At 42.7% G+C, this 19,693-nt stretch overlaps 1 protein-coding gene across 3 annotated transcripts in view; it reads right to left on the reverse strand.

Moving 5' to 3' along the window:
• The window catches only part of CTPS2 (CTP synthase 2), a 110,374-nt gene that overhangs the window by 6,319 nt on the left and 84,362 nt on the right, over window positions 1-19,693 (reverse strand). For all 3 annotated transcript variants that reach the window (XM_082865291.1, XM_082865289.1, XM_082865290.1), the window contains 3 exons: window positions 16,864-16,919; window positions 14,880-14,976; window positions 9,992-10,136 (listed from right to left, as the gene is read on the reverse strand). In XM_082865291.1, coding sequence (XP_082721417.1) covers window positions 9,992-10,136; window positions 14,880-14,976; window positions 16,864-16,919 — 298 coding nt within the window. The remainder of the gene's footprint in view (window positions 1-9,991; window positions 10,137-14,879; window positions 14,977-16,863; window positions 16,920-19,693) is intronic.

Here is a 19,693-nt window from a genome sequence, read left to right on the forward strand (position 1 = left end):
AATGAGTTTTGCATTGAATAGTAAACGGTAGAACACAACCCCAGCGGGGCGTTAAAAGCACAGTAGTCTATATCTCTATTAACTCCGTCCCTGGCTGGTACCACATCATCTGCAGGCAGTGAATCACGATCAATAAAGAGCACCTTGGAAGCAACGTTTAATCCCTGACGGAAGGCATACTCAAATGGGGTTTATCAGCAGTACTTTACAAGAAAAAGTCTCCAGGTATGGTTTTGGAGTCCAACAATAAGGGAGGGGGGCTGTTTTAAAGATGTTTAAAAGAACTGTCAAAAAAGAAAGCAAAAAAGAATATTTTTTTCCAGTTCACTTTTGCTTGAAATGTAACAAAGGAGGAAAAGTAGTATTTTTATATCAGTTGAAAGTTTACAAAGCACCATCTCAACTGTTCCTCACAGCAACCCTAAAGGATGAAGATCCTGAGGTTTAGGACTGGGGACTTGGAAAAAAATTACCCAGGAAGTGGCAGATCCAGAAAATAAACCCATAGCACCCGCTCTACTTGCCCACACTGTCCCCACAAAAATAAAATATTTGCACCTTATACTGCAAGAATGGCCCCTGGTAACATCAACCATGTAGCCCAAGAGTTAAAATAAAAAGGAAGGTGATTCCAAGTTTAGAACAGTGCTGGAAAATGCACATTAGATTCACACAGGAGAAAAAGAGTATCTTACTCTCCTAGTCAAATAGAAAGAGACACCCAAAGTGGGATAAGGACGCCTTAGAGGGAGAAATGCACACTCTATATATAATCAGCGGAGAGGCCACACCCACCTCTGATGCCCACCATCAGTAACAATTTGGGGAACCAGCATCCTAACAGGCTACAGATTGACATTCCCTTCTCGCTAAGCACTTCAGGAATGTATAACAGGAGCCAAGGGAGACGGGAGAGCTGAAGCCAAAGCACTAAACCCTCTGGGGGAGTTCAGGCTGTTCCGTAGGGATTTGTGGGCATTTTATGCTGTGAGTCAAGAGAAGCCATTTAGAGATTCAAGCTCCAAAATAATGCAGGAAGAGCATTCTGCCAGCAGAAGATGGACTGAGAAGAGGAAAGCTGGAGGCCTGGAGAGCAGGTAGGAGGCTTTGAGTAGGCAAGAGATGAAGGAGACGGGAACTAAGGTGAAATTAATAATAGCACAATAATAATTCCCATTTAATTTCCTACCATAGACCAGGCACTGTGCTAAGTGCTTTCCATTTAGAATAAAACGTACTCTTCATCACTACCATGTGAAGTGAGTACTAGTACCATCCCCTTTTTATAAAGACTATCTTAGCTGGGGGTCTGTATCTGAGGACCCCTAGAAGAATATCGATGGATTCGATGGATGGGAGGCTTCTGGGATATGAATACCGTTCCAGTTGCTATGTGTGTGCAGTCTTCCGGGAAGTGGGTCCACAGCTTTCATCACTTTCTTGGAAGGTGATTTGTCAGCCTCAAAATGTAGAGAACCATTAAACTACCCGATGAGCCCCCCAGGACAGAGTGTGTGTTCTTATTGGACTTGCAGTTGATTCTCCTGCACCCAGCACCATGGCTGGGATGGCGTGAGCTCCAGCACATGTGGCGCATTGAGTGGACGCTGAAGCACGCAGCCATCAAACAGCAAGAGCATCATGCAACTTGGAAAAATGTGTACGAGGTGTTCAGTTCAAAAGACAGGCTTTTGTAATTAATAAAGACTCTGTGGTGATGCTTTGAGAACAGATGAATATCCTGTTTTCCGAAACCTTTCATCCAATGGTTTTGGCAACCACTGATGATCCTTATTTGACTCAGTTATTACATTGGGGGTTGCATCTACATTTCTTTTAATTGGCCTTTTGGTTTTTTTGAGTATTATATGGAATTTTTTAAAAATGTAATGTGTTATAATCCAATTTTGTCATGATTGTTTTTGATGTTCTAACTGTCCAAAGTGAGCCCCTTTCAAGTGGCTTCTTTGATCTTATACAAAATCTCCCCCTTGGTTTTTGAACTCTCCCTTCCTTTAAGTCTAGCAATACATTCTGGGCTCATCTTGTACTTTCCCAGCCCCAGACCTGAAACCAAGCATTTCTTCCAGGAACCCTAGTTCATTTCAGTGGGGGATGGTATTTTAGAAATTAAAATGGAAAAAAATGTTTCTTTACAAAAGAGACGTCCACACAGTCACTACCTTAACCAGGTGATAAACTCAGCCCCATCCACCGTGTGACAACAGAGGGAAGGTTATGTGCCTTACGTGCCTCCTGATGTGTCTGTATAAAGTCTACAACAGCCCCAATGAAATATTCTTCCCAAAATGTCTAACCTGATTCTAATCATGAGAAAACAATCAGCTGAATCCAGATTCTGGTCATTGCTACAAGACAACTGGCCTGGCCTCTTTATTAAAGTCAATGTTATGCAGAACTGAAAACGAGAGGGTGATTTACCCAGATTAAAAGAAACTAAGGAAACATAACCAAATGAACCTCAAATTGAGCACTGATTACATTTTTTTGATTTCAAAAAAAAGCTAAAGATACATTTGGGGATAAATGGAGAAATTTAAATATGGACTGGAGGGCTTCCCTGGTGGCGCAGTGGTTGAGATTCCGCCTGCCGATGCAGGGGACACGGGTTCGTGCCTCAGTCCGGGAAGATCCCACATGCCGCGGAGCAGCTGGGCACGTGAGCCATGGCCGCTGAGCCTGCGCGTCCGGAGCCTGTGCTCCGCAACGGGAGGGGCCACAACAGTGAGAGGCCCGCGTACCGCAAAAAAAAAAAAAAAAAAAAAAAGCACTGGATATTAAATGATGTCACTGAATTAATGTTAATTTTCTTAGATGTGATCATGATACTGCATTTACGTAAGAAAATGTCTTCAGTTTTAGAAAATGAATGATAAAGTATCTAGGAGTGAAGTGCTATGATGTTTGCAACTTATAAATGATTCAGAAATAAGTAAGTATACACACAGAGAAAGAGAGAATCAAATGTGGTAAAAAGGCAACAACTGATGAATCTAGGTGAAAAGTTTACAAGAATTCACTGTACTATTCTTTCATCTTTTCTGTAGGCTTGAAAGTTTTCAAAATAAAAGAATCAGGAAAAATACACACACACACACACTCACTATTATGATTACAAGCATGAAATGAGTCATATACGGATATGGACTAAAGACTGGAAGGAAAGACTCAAAAGCGAGCACAGTGACTATGTTAGGTTTATGGATCCATTTTCCTTTTTTTCCCAATTTTCTGTAATGCCTCAGCTAGAAGTCCACAGAAAACAAAATCTTCCCAGGCTGGAAGCCAGCATGTCACTTAGAAGGAAAAGCCCAGGAGTCACAGGAGAGAGACCAGAGACAATGGCGAAGGAAATGCGTGCCTTTGCTCCCTGACTGCTGCCGAGATTCAAAGAGAAAAGTGAAGAGGGAAGCCTGAGCTTGCAGGAGAGAAGGGACTCAGATCCCAGGAGCACACCCGGGCTCAGGAAACGGAAGGCGCTGACTCCAGCTCTGTACTTCCTTTAAGGACCCTCCGATTATGAAGTAGTTTCAACTTCTGAGTTTGGTCTGAAACGATCAAGCTAATACAGTGCATCGTGGAGTTAACTTCCCTCCTCTTTCTGTATCGGCCTGCCTCCTGTCTCGCCACAAAAAGATGATTTCTCTGCATAAGAGATAGTATGTATTGGGTGGAGACATGGAATCTAAGATCCTAAAACCTAGAATAAAATGCTACTCACATGTCTTAAGATTACGGTTTTATATTTTAAAAACATGTTTCCCAAAAGAGCTGCATTTCTGGGAACTGTTGACTGAACTCCATCTCATTTCTTGCTTTCAGGCATAGAACACAGAACAAGCACTATCTAAGCACAAGAGTTTTACTCTGACCTGACAGAGGGGCATGATAAATGTTGGAATCATAAAAACTGGAAGTCGTTCCTGACCTCGGTGTGGAGTGATTGCACCTCAGGGCCTTGCAGGGCAGCCCCAGAGACACGCAGACTGAAAAACAACCTGTGAACTTTAGACTCCCGGGAATCCCTCTTCTCTTTCCAGTTGCTTAAAAATGGAATTCTGAAACAACAAGGTCCTACTGTATAGCACAGGGAACTATATTCAACATCACATAATAAACCATAATGGAAAAGAATATATATATAAAACTGAATCACCTTGCTGTACACCAGAAACTAACACAACACTGTAAATCAACTATACTGCAATTAAAAAAAAAAATGGAATTCTGCACAGAGATCCTGTGCAGAATTTTCTAGATACTGAAAAACCTGCAATTATAAGAACCTTTGGATATCCTATTTAGTATAAATCTACAATTTTTTATTACAATTACATGAAGCAGTCTCATTCTATTACATCATACACCGCAAAGCCACGCAAATTTGTGGATACCGTTTAAACGTGGGACAAATTATATTTAGACACCAGGGGAGAGACCTCAGCAAGGAATTACAATTATTTATTTAATGGACCATAATTTCCCATTGATTTCTTTATTCTAAAAATGGTTTATTAGACTTGTGCAAAAGAGTTAACACAGCAGGCCTGACGCTGCTATCTTTAGAAGGGCCTGCTTGCTGGGGAACTTAGCTTTCAGAATGTTTTCTCCATTACTAACTGATAAGGTCATTTCACTGGGCCTAGGCTGTTTGTACAAGCAAGGTGATTTGTGGTGAGCGCTTGCTATCCTTCTGGGAGCCTGGAATTTGGGTAGTTGCTAGGCAGAGAATGCCCATGTGACCAGTCTCCTATAGAAACCCTAAACTCTTAAGTGTCAAATGGCCTTCTCTGGGCATAAACATTACACACTGCATTTTTACTGCTGGAGGGAGGGTGAGCTCTGTGTGACCTCTCACAGGAGGGAGAGAACATAGGAAACCTGCAGATAGATTTCTCCAGACTCTACTTATACCTCTTTCCCTTACTGAGCCGGCTGTGTATGCTTACTCTGTCACTGAAATGAATTTTAGCCATGAGTACAACTATATTCTGATTCCTTCTAGTCAATCATCGAATGTGTGGGTGGTCTTGGGGGACCCCCAAAACAAGACTTAGTTTGATTTTGCAAGTACTTCTGAGTAGCTTATAAAAACCTAAAAAAAAATTTTAAATACTATCCTAAAACTATTATGCCTGGGGGCTTCCCTGGTGGCGCAGTGGTTGAGAGTCCGCCTGCCGATGCAGGGGACATGGGTTCGTGCACCGGTCTGGGAAGATCCCACATGCCGCGGAGCGGCTGGGCCCGTGAGCCATGGCCGCTGAGCCTGCGCGTCTGGAGCCTGTGCTCCGCAACGGGAGAGGCCACGGCAGTGAGAGGCCCGCGTACCGCAAAAAAAAAAAAAAAAAAGAAAGAAAGAAAGAAAAAACTATTATGCCTCTTGAACAGACCACCACAGGTGGTGGACCTGGTCTTTGTAACTGCTGCCATTCTATAGATACCAGAGTAGCTGAGAGTTCAGCTCACCAGCTCTAGATCCCAAAATAATATTCTTACTGCAACTTCCCAGGCAATAAAAGATAAATGTTCTCCACGAAGCAGAAAGCAAAGGTTAGAGCCCAGGTGTATTTGCTCAAAGCCAAGGATTTTTTTTTTTTTTTTTTACATTGTGGGTTTTAAAGACATCAGCTGCACACGTGCCATACATTTAAATAATATCAGCCAATTTCTGGGAAAGGAAGTCATTAGTCTAGTGTTCATATTTCTTGACACATTTGTTTAGGATTGATTACAGACAGTAATCTTGTTTGACAGAAATACAGTCCCAACTCAGCTCACATTAGAGCCTGGCCATCAAAGCAGTTATTTGCTTTTCAGTGCTCACTAACACCATGGAGCCAGGCAGAGAGGAGCTGAAGTGCAAGGTTCCTCTGGAACCCTAGGGTCTGCCACTGGATTAAGTCAGGGGCACCATTCTTAGTTGGAAAACTCCCTGCAAGGTGTCAAGATTATACTAGACTATATCCTCCCCTGCTACCTACATTTAGTACTGTAATGGGTAGTAAGCAACCACTGCATACCAGGGAGCCAGGGAGACCAAGATAAATAAGATGCCGGCTGCTCTTAAGGACCACACCAGTTGGTGGCTGATAGACAGGAATTCTCTGACCACCATGGAAGCCTGCTAGTCAGCTGTGATCCCAATCCCAGCATCAGAGTCTTGTTAAGAGATCTTTCCTTTCTTTCTGAGACACTGTGCCTCGCTCAGCAGTTGCTGGCAGTCACTTTTCTCAGAAACTACTGGTGAGCTTTACCCAGAGACCACCAGGCCCCAGGCAAGAACTGACGGGCCAGCCAGCACACAGGTGGGCGGACCACACAAACCAGACGCCATTTCTATATTAGTTGATGCTGCAAACAACCAGATAGTTATGCATGAACGATTATGTGTGCGTTATTTCTCCCAGCCATCTCACTTGTTCCACCGTCATCCTCCTTTCACGTGTGAGCACCTGAAATAATGGAGACAATAAAGTGGCTGGGAAGGGACAGAGCATATATCCAACACGGGACCACACTGGAATGTCCAATCTGCTGTGTAAGCCATGCAGCCTTACAGCACAGGAAGCTCGTCTTCATATGCAATCTCATGCAGAACCAGGCCACGTGAGCCAGGAAGAGTGGAGCTGAAGCTCCACTGAAGTAGGGAAGCTGAAGCAGGGAAGAGCCTGGAAACACCCCCCCCCCCGCCCCGATCCCAGTCTACTCCTCATGGCAGCCTGGATTCCAGCTCCACAGGCACCGTGCGAAAACCACTGCACTGGTTCAAGAGTGCAGGGAGTGATCATTAATTCATTAAGAGACCCAACATGCAATATATGTAAAGCTATTCCCATCTGAACACACAGTTAAAGGAAATGCTAGAGAGCTGTGAGTCTCTCCTAGCAGGTAATATCGCAAACAAGCAGGCTTGCATAACAAAGCACACGTAGACACACCACACAGCGATCCTGGCAGTCCTCAAATGCAATATCGCCAGGCTCATTTGCTAGGATGAGGGTCCACAATGGTAATCTTCTAAACAAGATATATCCAGTTATTGTGGTAATAACCCCTACCTAAGAACATGATTCCGGCTAGTTCCTTTCACTTTGAAAGTTATTACATACAATATTCTTAGATGAGAGGAAGTAGAGATGTAAATTCTCCCCAAATGAGTATTGAAATATAAAGAATTTTTTTTTTTTTTTTTTTTTGCGGTATGCAGGCCTCTCACTGTTGTGGTCTCTCCCGTTGCGGAGCACAGGCTCTCTGGAGCGCAGGCCCAGCGGTCATGGCTCACGGACCCAGCCACTCTGCGGCATGTGGGATCCTCCGGACCGAGGCACGAACCCGCATCCCCTGCATCGGCAGGCGGACTCTCAACCAGTGCGCCACCAGGAAAGCCCCTAAATATAAAGAAATTTTAACGAAAATCCCTAAGGGATTTTTTTATTCAAACTTGACTCTAAAAATCATTATACAGGTCCTCCAGAAGAAAACAAAACACATTTTTTAAAATGTTAAATAAAAATGAGAGTAGGGTAGATAAGGGCTTGATCTACAATAATCCTATGATAATGAAAAGGGTGGTAAGGATTCAGAAAAAAGAGATGAAATCACCAATGGAACAAAACAGAAATCCCTGAAACAAATCTAAATTACTTCATTGGCGGGGGGGGGGGGGCAGGGGGGCAGTGTAAGGGGGAAGCGGATTCCCTGCCTCACACAATACACCAAAAATAAAGTCCATATAAATTACAAATTGAAAATATAAAATTGAAACCATATCAGTCTCCCAAGGCAATAGAAATAAAAACAAAAATAAACAAATGGGACCTAATCAAACTTACAAGCTTTTACACAGCAAAGGAAACCGTAAAAAAAACAAAAAGACAACCTACGGAATGGGAGAAAATATCTGCAAATGATGCCACGGACAAGGGCTTAATCCCCAAAGTATACAAACAACTCATATAAGTCAACCAAAAAAACCAAACAACCCAATTGAAAAATGGGCAGAAGACCTAAATAGGCATTTCTCCAAAGAACACATACAGATGGCCAAGAAACACGTGAAAAGATGCTCAACATCACTAATCATGAGAGAAATGCAAATTGAAACTACCATGAGCTATCACCTCACACCAGTCAGAATGGCCATCATTAAAAAGTCTACAAATAACAAATGCTGGAGAGGGTGTGGAGAAAAGGGAACTCTCCTACACTGTTGGTGGGAAAGTAAATTGGTGCAGCCATAAGGAAAAACAGTATGGAGGTTCCCCAGAAAACTAAAAATAGAGCTACTATATGATCCAGCAATCCCAGTCCTGGGCATATACTTGGACAAAACTGTAATTCAAAAAGATACCTGCACCTCTATGTTCATAGCAGCGCTATGCACAATAGCCAAGGCATGGAAACAACGTAAATGTGCACTGACAGATGAATGGATAAAGATGTGGCACATAAATACAATGGAATATTACTCAGCCATAAAAAAGAACAAAATAATGCCATTTGCAGCAACAAGGAGGCAACTAGAGATTATCATACTAAGTGAAGTAAGTCAGAAAGAGAGAGACAAATACCACATGATATCACTTATATGTGGAATCTAAAATATAGTACAAATGAACCTATCTACAAAACAGAAACAGACTCACAGACGTAGAGAACAGACTTGTGGTTGCCACGGGTGGGGGGATGGAGAAGGGTGGATTAGGAGTTTGGGGTTGTTAGATGCAAACTATTACATTTAGAATGGATAAACAACGAGGTCCTACTGTATAGCACAGGGACCTATATCCCATCTCCTGGAATAAACCATAATGGAAAAGAAAATTTAAAAAAGAATGTATATACATGTATAACTGAGTCACTCAGCTGTACAGCAGAAATTAGCACAACATTGTAAATAAACTATACTTCAATTCAAAAAATTTTAAAAAAGAGAAACCATAAAAGTGCTAGTGGAAAACAAATGGGTAACTATTTATATAATAATCTTTTGATAGGGAAAGACTTTAGGCAGGATACTAAAGACATAATCCACAAAAGTACCACATATAAATAAAAAATACATGAATAAGGACTACATAAAGTCTTTATTTAAAACTTTAGGGAAAATAAAAACTAAGATAAAACTAATAAAAACTAATGAAAGCCATTAACAACTTAGAAAAAAAACAAAATCACTTTGAAAAAGTATGTGTAACCTAACAAAGGATTAATGTCCTTTATATATAAAGAGCTTACCAATCATTAAGAAAAAAGGAGGGGATTTCCCTGGTGGCACAGTGGTTAAAAATCCTCCTGCAAATGCAGGGGACACAGGTTCGAGCCCTGGTCCGGGAAGATCCCACATGCCGCAGAGTAACTAAGCCCGTGTGCCACAACTACTGAGCCTGCACCCTAGAGCCCACGAGCCACAACTACTGAAGCCCGCGCGCCCAGAGCCCGTGCTTCACAACAAGAGAAGCCACCGCAATGAGAAGTCCACACACCGCAATGAAGAGCAGCACCTGGTCGTCACAACTAGAGAAAGCCCAAGCACAGCAACGAAGACCCAACGCAGCCAAAAATTAATTAATTATTTTTAAAAAAGAAAAAGGATAATAGCAAAAGGAAAAATAGGGCAAAGGATATGAACAGGCTATTCATAAAACAAAAGGCCAATAAACATATAAAATATTCATATATATTTATTAATCAAAAAGTCAACAAAAGAAAATCCCTTTTTTAACCTATCAAAATGACAAAAATCTCTAAAACAACACTCAGCATCAGTCTGATTTTGAAAGCTGACACATTACCACTGTAGATGTGATTAAACCATTTTCACTAAGAGAAAAAAGTATGCTTGTTAAGAGGGGAAAAAAATGATTCTCCACTTTTTAAAAAAATCCTACAATGATATTAAATTTTATGAGAAACCTAAGATGTTGATAACTGCACCTCAAGTCACTGCTAAGAACTGTAAGCTGGTTACCTGGAAGACAGCTTGCATCCCTGAAGGAGGTAGGCATTCAGAGTCCCAGTTGCCGCAAGTAATAGCCCCAGGTATGGAGGGGAAGGCTTCATTGGCCTCGAAGAAAACTCAGGATGGAATTGGACACCGACAAAATAGGGGTGATCTGAAATGAGAATAATCATAATGCAATTGAAGCAGATAAATATAAGAAAACTCATTAAATGGTAAGATGATTATTTAACTTGTTACCATCATAGCCAGTTATTTTCATGATCCAACTTGGTAGCAGAATTTCACATTGCAAAACACATCACATTAATAAGAGATCCAGCATTTTATTTGTGCAAGGTGTTAGAGAGTGAGCAAAGTTAAGCAAAAGTTTTTGAATGGGAAGATGATCTGCTTTCTCCAAATCTGCCCGCTATCTAGACGCTTCACAGAGGTACAGTGGTTCCATTTCCATGGGTGGGCCCCAGGGCAGGCCACCCTAAAATATGCCTAAACGGCATATTGATTATTTTGAATTAAAGTTACTTAAGATTGAGCTGATGGGGACTTCCCTGGTGGCACAGTGGTTAAGAACCCACCTGCCAGTGCAGGGGACATGGGTTCGAGCCCTGGTCCGGGAAGATCTCACATGCCGCAGGGCAACTGAGCCCGTGCGCCACAACTACTGAGCCTGCGCTCTAGAGCGCACGTGCCACAACTACTGAGCCCACGTGCCACAGCTACTGAAGCCCGCTCACCTAGAGCCCGTGCTCACCAACAAGAGAAGCCACCGCAATGAGAAGCCTGCGCACCGCAACGAAGACCCAACGCAGCCAAAAATAAATAAATGAATTAAAAAAAAAAATTGAGCTGATGCAAGAGGGACACTTTGACACACACCCCACCTAGTCTCCTGAAAGCAGGAAGTAAATCTCTCTTGTGAAAGGTGTACTTCCTGCCTCTGAAGTGGAAGGATACCCTTATCACCAGAGACAGGGAATTTGGGCAGAGAAGCCTATAGAAACACATCTTGTGACTTCGTTAATTTACGACCCAAGCCCAAACTTTGTTCAGATTCTTCACTAATTAAGCACCCAAAGCCTAAGTTTCTTTGTCCTGTTAATTCCTCACATATTTATTGTTTCTTTGTCTAAAAAGTATAAAGGCTGCCTGCTCTGGCCGCTTCTTAGGTCCCATTTCTATGAGACCTCCGTCTGCATGCATTAAAATTTGTTTTTCTCCTGCTTGGGTCAATTTTATTATTAGTCTAGCCACAAGAACTCAAGACGGTAGGGGGGAACGGTCCCCTCCCAGCACCCTGGTATCCTCATACTTAAGGCTAACTGTAAGTCACTCTTTCTCTTAGATGGCGTCAGGCCATTTTCCACAAGGTCTCCTTTCCCAAGGGATGGGTCCCCTGGGAATGCACCAGGTATAACTGCTTTTCTAGTCACAGCTCTGGGCTGGATATTAATCATGGATAGCACCATGAAGCTGAACAGGCACTCATGTTTCAGCCGATGCCAACGTATCTCTTGTGATGAAGAGTCTCCCAGTGATAAAAGGATGCCCTTTCAAGATGTTAATGGTGGTTATGGCTCAAGGGGTGAGAGTTCAAGATATTTTTATTTTCTCCCTTATATTGATACTTCTCTGTATCGTGTGAACCTTTACAGTGAACACATATTTCTTACATTATCAGAGGGCAAATAAAGCTATTATACATTGAGGGTTGTAAGAAGTCCCTATATGAGCAATTCAAGTTCTCCTAGATGTAATAGGAACAGAAAAGTAGCTCTTCTCAAGTATCTGAAATCCCTTGTTTGGGAATGGTAAAAATTAATGGGCAACATTTCCAAATCTGGGTAGAAATTTTCTAGGATTACAAACTCCTCTCCCCACTCAGAACTCTCAAAAACTATGTTTATTCCCCGATTAGGAAGCAACTCCTAATTAGAGATTGGGCAACTCTCTAATCCCATAATTGCTATAGTCAAAGCATGGTCAGTATGTATTCCTTACTTTAAAGATCATTTTAATGGCCATACACATATCAAACTGAAGATGATAAAATATAAGTTTTATAGGAGGAAGTAAATATAACTTTAAATCTTTCAATGAGATGCTTTATCAAGTGATCTGAAAGTCTAGTACGGAATTCAAAATCACAAATCCCCATCACTTACCACTGAAGACCCAAAGCTACTGCTCAGTAGTAAGGAAATGATGATTGAACGGCAATGTCCACTGTCTTAAGGTCATCATTTAAAGCTTATCCCTCATCCTAATAAAATAGGTAGCAGGCTAGCAGAGTGTTCTTATTAATGGTTATGGAACTTTGGAACAGGAAAGGACTTCAGAAGTAGGGTAAATGTCCAGGTATAGACGCAGAAGCCTGGAGAAGCTTTGTCCTGTTCCTGGTCGGCTAGCTGGGGTTTCAGCTTCCATCGTCTGACTAGCTCACTCCTCCGTTGGCACCCGTGGGGCCAGGTGTGTCCTGGGGCGCTCACTGCCCGCTTCAGAAGCTTTGATGTAAGATCACCATTTGTTCTCTTCTGCAAAGGATGGATCTTTCAATTCTCAAACGATGATGATGATGATCCTTCTCCTATTTTGAGTCTTCTTTATAAAATAGTGGCAGGATCAGAGAGTAGTTTTTCATGTTTGTTTTAATTTTTACTCCTTACTTAACTAAATAAAAGTTGGAAACCTGAAAAAAAATAATAAAGCTTGGCTACACAAAATGGTAGCCCCTGGCCACAGGTGACCATTTAATAAACTCATTCAAATTAACTGAGCACATTTCAAGCGCTAAACAGCCACACACAGCGAGTGGCTACCATACTGAACAGGGCAGAATACTCCATTATTGCAGCAGATTCTACTGGACAGCTCTGAATCCAGAAAAACCCAGTGTAGAAATCCTCTACATCATATCCAAGAAGAAGCCTCCTTGAATTAGAATAACATTCAGGTATGAAAGCTTGGTGAGAGGAATGCCACCTTCTCCCGGGAAAGTGTCCCCTCAAGAAAAGAAGAGAAACCATCTGCCCTTAGAAAGGAAAACAATACCTCTTTAAATTAAAGATGTGATGAATCTTGCAGCACAGCATCTAGGGATGTCTCTGAAAGAAGCCGACAATAATTGTGGTTTTGTACCACTAGAGACAGAAACTAAGCAACGGATCGTGTCATAGCCAGGGAAAGAATATTTGAAAGAATGGATCGTTGCTCTGAATCACTTTACCCAAAAAATCCAATATGAGGAAAGAGACTAAAACTTTTTATTTTGATGATGCTCTATCAGTCAAAGTATCTTTTAAATAATGCTCTTAATTGCTTTGAAACAAATTCTGACATTATACTAATCTCAAGCTTTGTTGTTCCTTTTAGAACTCCTTCAGGAACGTAGTGATTCATGGATGTGATAAGGGTAGCTAAGATCAAAATCTTCTGGGAAATTTTCCTTAATAAAATGAATTCCCTTGCAGTCAGCTTTTTAAAAACTGCAAGGTTTTACAGCAGGTCTCATTTCCTTTCCAACCCACATGAAATTTGAAAGTGTCAGTGGGAAACTAAATCCTTGCGATGAAGAAGCTTCTAAGTGCTTGCTGGTAATAATGAGAGACAGGAGAATTAAAGAGAATAAGTACTTGAACAAAGTAAACAAATAGTCATTTGCATAAGAAATTTCTCTGCCCTCTCACATGCCAGCCTTAAGAGACTTCAACACCAAACAGTGATCCACACTATAACAATTGTAAATGATGGGCATTTCCATCAGAAGGACTACAGAAAATACATCCTCATATTCTAATTTAAAACTTGAGGCATGGATTGATAATCTTAAATGGAATGTCCAATGAAAACAAGAAGAACAATGAAATCCCACAGAGGTGGTGGCAGAAGGAGGCTCCGACCTGGTTTAGCTCCAGTCGCGCCAGGGACTGGCTGGATGGCCCTGGCAGGTTGCTTAACCTCTCTGCACTGGGGTCTCCCTCTCCATAAAGTAGGAATAACATCACCTGCCTTGTAAGTTACATAAGGCACGTAGAGTCCCTAGCAAGGGGTCTGGTGAGAAGCATCTAGTGAGTGCACACTCAATGTCCACTGCTTGCCTTCTTTCTGGGTCCAGGTAACATGCTACAGTGGTCAAAGAAGCCTTTCCCAACTTCAGTACTCCTCCCTGCTCGGGATTTCTGAAGTACCTGAACAGTTGAGAGACAGAAAAGGAAAGGGACAGAGAAAAGGAATTTGAAGTAGAAGAACAGTGACGTGGACTAAAATGGAAAAAACAGTAGGAAAGTTAGAAGAAGAGTAAGTAGTTCGGGTTATCTGGAGTCTAAAGTACACAGATTGGAAAAGGTAGGTTCTAGAAAATGATGCTACCATTTTTAGAGTATCCTGTACACACTAAGCATTCAATGACGAGGATGGTTTATCTAACAAATTATTGTCACATGTGCTGCACAGTCAGTCACCAGTAGTGAGGGGGGCACTGGGCCATTCTTCCTCAGAGGAGGGAGAAAGCAGAATGCTACTCAACAGTGGGCTGCCTGCCTTTCCCAGAGCGTCTAACCCAGAAGCTGCAACAAGAGACACCCCAGGAAGGGAGCAAGGACGCTAGGAAGCATACTACCGGTAGATCTGGTAGGCTCCGAACACGACATCATTTTATGGCAGGTTCACTCTAATAGGCCCCAAAATGATTAGTATTATAAGCAATCTAGTTTTTCATGCACTTTATATTTAGTGCATATTATTTCTATTTAGCTGCATATTTATTTCAAAGGAGAGAGGAAAAGGAGAGCAAATAAAATGGGTCTCAAGTTATATCTTTGTATGCTTACAGTCGACAAAGAGACATTAGCTCACCACAATCACCACAAAAGTTTTCAAAAATGAAGAGCCCACTTACTTGCCAGTTCAATGATCTCCATCCTCTCCCCGTCGACATCCTGACCTACAAAACTTAAGTCATTATGCTCAAGTTGGTTGATCAGGCTAGGATTCACCTGGAAAAACAAGAAATGAAGTGTCTTTGGACAGCAGAGCAATACAGACGTATCAGCTTATGAAAATGTCCTCCACCAACTGGGTGGATTTTCCATTTCGGTGATGCTCTAACTAGGAGTTAATTTCTATTTATATTCAAATCTCAAAGCCTATTTTTAAATTCATGATGAACCTGAGAAATAGTTGGATCACAGCCCTTAAATTTGGGAGGCCCACCTTCTACTGTCCAAAGATGAGTTTCAAAAAGTAGGACTGTGAGACTACATCAAACTAAAAACTTTCTACACGGCGAAGGAAACCATCATCAAAACAAAAAGGCGGGGAATGCCCTGGCGGTCCAGTGCTTAGGACTCCACACTTCCACTGCAGGGGGCGTGGGTTCAATCTCTGCTTGGGGAACTAAAGTCCCGCAAGCCACGCAGCATGACCAAAACAAACAAACAAACAAAACAAGGCAACCTACTGAATAGGAGAAGATATTTGCAAATCACGTATCTGATAAGGGGTTAATATCCAAAATATATAAGGAACTCATACACCTCAACACCAAAAAAAAAAAAAAAAATTAAAAAATGGGTAGAGGATCTGAACGGACCTTTTTCCAAAGAAGACATACAGATGGCCAAAAGGTACATTTAAAGATATTCAACATCACTAACTATCAAGAAAATGTAAATCAAAACCACAATGAGCTATCACCTCATATCTGTGAGAAAGGCTATCATCAAAAATACAAGGAATAACAAATGTGGGAAAGGATGTAGAGAAAAGTCCTACAATGCTGGTGGGACTGTAAATTGGTACAGCCACTAAGGAAAACAGTAATGGAGACTCCTCAAAAGATTAAGAGTAGAACTACCATATGACCTAGCTATTCCACTTCTGGGTACCTATCCAAAGAACATGAAAACACTAATTCAAAAAGATGTTCACTGCAGCATTATTTACAATAGCCATGATATGGAAACAACATAAGTGTCCACTGATGGATAAAGAAGATGTGAGATTATATATATATATATATATAACAGTTGAACTGTTACTGGTTCACAAGTGGGCAGGTAATCTAAATTGACCCAATCAGGTTTAGGCGAGATGCATGTTGCCTCACTTGCCACTGGCAGCCATCTTACAACTATGAGGGAGACCAGCCTAAGGACAAGGCAGACACATAGAAAAGGGTAGGGCCAAGGGACTTCTAGACAAAGCAAGAGCCCTGATTGTACCATGCCTGGAGCCCGCCAAGCCTCTGGACTACCTGTTACCTGAGATAACAAATTTCCTTATTGCTTAGGCTGGTATCAGTGAATAATGAGCAGGAATTTTGACTCTTCACAGTCAAAAGCAATGTAATTGGTACACCAATTAATCCCTGAACAGACAATTTGCATTTTGGGGAACGTAGGCTTCTCATGCGGCAATCTCAACAATAACTCCTCTTCATCATGCGACACTAAGCTTCATGCTCAATGTAGCTTCCAAGAGGCTCCCAAACCAAGAGTCCATCATGTGATACCCAGGGCCACATCCCTATCCCGAGAGGCATTTGGTTCAGAAGATGCAAGTATCCCTTTCCCAACTCTGCCAAAATAAAGGGCAGGAGGTTCAGGATAAGGATAACAACTTTATCTCGGTCTAAGAGACAGCAGTTAGGGTAACAGAGAGCCCTGAAATGTCCCATGTGCAGATACTTAAAGATTTTGCCTTTGGAAAGCCAAGACCAGAGTCTCCCCACCCCTACCCGCCTCCTCTGGGAAATCTGACACTTCTCCCCTGAGCCCTATGGACACCAGGCCGGACAGCTTCTCCAGAGGCCCGCTTGTGATCACTGGGGTTCCTCACACTAAGCATCTATATTCCACAGTAATTCAGTGTAACAGCCATACCTCATACCGATGTCTGTGTCTTTCTTCTATAAAAGGAACGTCACCATAAAGTTTCCCTGCAAAGATATGAAAGTGAAATGAATATTGTAGTAATCAGCTTTGGAACCACATCCACGGCATCTGTGTGGGGGAAATCTCTTTGATCTCTATCCGTCTATCAGAGGCCTAAAAATGAACCAGACTCTAGATAGTAATCTCGATTTTCTTTTCCTATAGGACAGCCATAGCTTCTTTGAAACCCTGAAGCAATTCTCAAGTAAGCCGTCAGCAGTGCACAGAGGGAAGCCCACCATGGACTGCAGCAGAGGCCCTCTTTCATACGCCTGCCTGCAGAACGGAGAGCCCCAGTGACATCTGCACCATCACCACTGTGCAGATTCACAACGGGGCTCATGTTACAAAAGAAGAAAATGAAACCAAGGGAAGGGAAACGAAACCAAAGGACTTGCCCAAAGCCCCGCCCCGCTGGCCTTGCTGTCCTGTCTGGAGTCCAGGCCTCCTCACTCCCGGCCCAACGCATTCTCCACTACATCAGCCGCCTCTTCTTTCGCACGTGTGGTACCGGCCACACTGGTTTACACCCCACCTTAAAAATATGACTATCCTTTGACTAAAATTTGACCTCTAAGAATTTACTCCAGAAAACAAAAACGAGGACAGAGATGTAACCACTAAGATGTGACCTGCTGCGTTATTAGCAGGGGACAATCGGAAACCAGCATCGCCTCAGGAATGGAGGGCTGCTGGCAGGAATGAGAGCACATCTCCACCCACAGTTCTCAACCAGGGGTGTGTGGCAGAGAATCACACGCGCGGCTGCTTAGACAGGCCCGTGTCGCAGCGGGGGCCGCAGCCCAGGGCAGCATCTCGGGCACAGCCTGTCTGGCGATGGACATGGGGGCCAGTGGGACGCCCAGTGACCCCAGTGTGAGGTGGAGAGGAGCGGGGTCTGTCACCAGACACCTCTCAAGAACACAGGGCCCATGGAGCACGTAGAGAAGCAGGATGGCCAAGTGGGTCACAGCACTGGAGCAGGCACAGGGGCCGACCACTATTCCCTCCGCACCGGCTCTCAGCACGCAGACCCCAGGCTCACAGCCAGGGGACGGGAAGACCTGCCGACAGTGCTGGAACACATCGCCGAACCCCAGCAGAATCAGGAGCAGGGCTCGTGTCCACAGGCAGGGGATTGCCAGACTCTCCAAGGTGCCATCAGGCCGCGGAACAGGATGTTTCAACCAAGAGACCGAATGTCTCACATCTCGCTTGAGCTTCTGACTTGGATACAGAAAACTCAAACTGGCTGTATTCTCTATGACTAAGTGGTGATCAATTATCATGACTGAACTTCTACTTGCAATCCTGTGCATACAAACTGAGTTCCCTGGTGGCGATGTTAATGACAGTGAGTATTTAGGTATGTGCCTTGGAAGAAAAATGGGCATAGTGGGGGCAGGGAGCTCCTTTGAGAGAACTCCAACATGCCACTGCCAGGGGGTCATTCAAGACAGAGCCCTTTGTACTCAAACTATCGGTTCATAAAAATGAAAGAAAAAACGGAAGATGATAGCACAATAATGCCCAGTTGGAAAAAATGGAAACACTTATACCCTGAAGTTACAAGAGAAAGCAGTTGAAACATCTGGACCTAACTTTGAGAGGATTCTGATTCTCCTCTGACCTCTAACTTTGTCATTGATCTTTTCCTCCTAGAGTCCAAAATGTCTTCTCTCCTTCCTTCATTAGGACAGATGACTAAGCAAATCCAATAACAGAGCCTGCCAATACTAATAGAGATGGTGACAAAAATGGCAAAAACCTCCAAATTAGGATATAAGGAATTATATTGGGGAATTATATCTGAGTCATCGGGACTAGCAGGATATTGCACGAACTTTTGAACCTGCGTGGCTTGTGCCTGCTGCCTGGCTTAAGGCAAACTTTGTGTTTGCTATGAAATCCCAGAAGTGACAGGAAGAGGGGAGGTATAGTGACTCTGGAGCCAGAATGCCTGGCTTTAAATTCCACTACACCATGTAATGGATGTGTGACTTGGGCAAATTACTGCACCTCTCTGCCTCAGCTTCCTCATCTGTAAAATGGGGGTGATGACAGTCTCTACTTCATAGCGTTGTTGTGAGGACTGAATAAATCAAAACATGTGAAACACTTAAAACAGTAAGTAAGCCATGTGACTGGTATTGTTATCTCTAGACTATGAAATCCAAACAGAAAGAATGGAAGCTAGAACATAAGTTGTACAAGATAATAGACAAGATAGGGACCCATCCCCTCAGTTCTTGAGACCAGTGTCTAGCATATAAGCAGGTACTCGATACATATTTGTTTAATGAATGAAGCATATATATGGGGCAGGGGGCGTACGTGGTACACGATGAAACATGTTTTCAGAACTTTGGAAATGTTGTTTTGTGCATTCAAAATCTTTCTTAATCACTGACAAATCTATCAAGAATGAATTTATGAAATTAATCCATTGCCATATCCATGAAAAAAGAAAAAAAATTAAATTTCCATTAAAACTATATGTTGAGAATCAGCTCAGAGTGTTACCAGATGAAAACACCTTAAAATCAAAAACTAAGAATTCTCACTGTAGGGTCGCCCTGGCCCCAGGAATTCTGATTTCGACGCTCTCAGGAGAGTGCCCAGGCACGTGGGTTTTTACAAAGCACCAAGTGACTCCCTGTGCATTCCTCGTCAGTAACCACTGAGCCACAGTATCACTGAACGTGCTGTTGGGGGGACAATCAATGACAAGCGAGATGCTGGATGCAGCTGGACGCAGACTGTATCCAGCTGTGGACTG

The sequence above is a fragment of the Leucopleurus acutus genome (assembly GCF_964270905.1).
Source record: "Leucopleurus acutus genome assembly, chromosome: X".
NCBI lineage: Eukaryota > Metazoa > Chordata > Mammalia > Artiodactyla > Delphinidae > Leucopleurus > Leucopleurus acutus.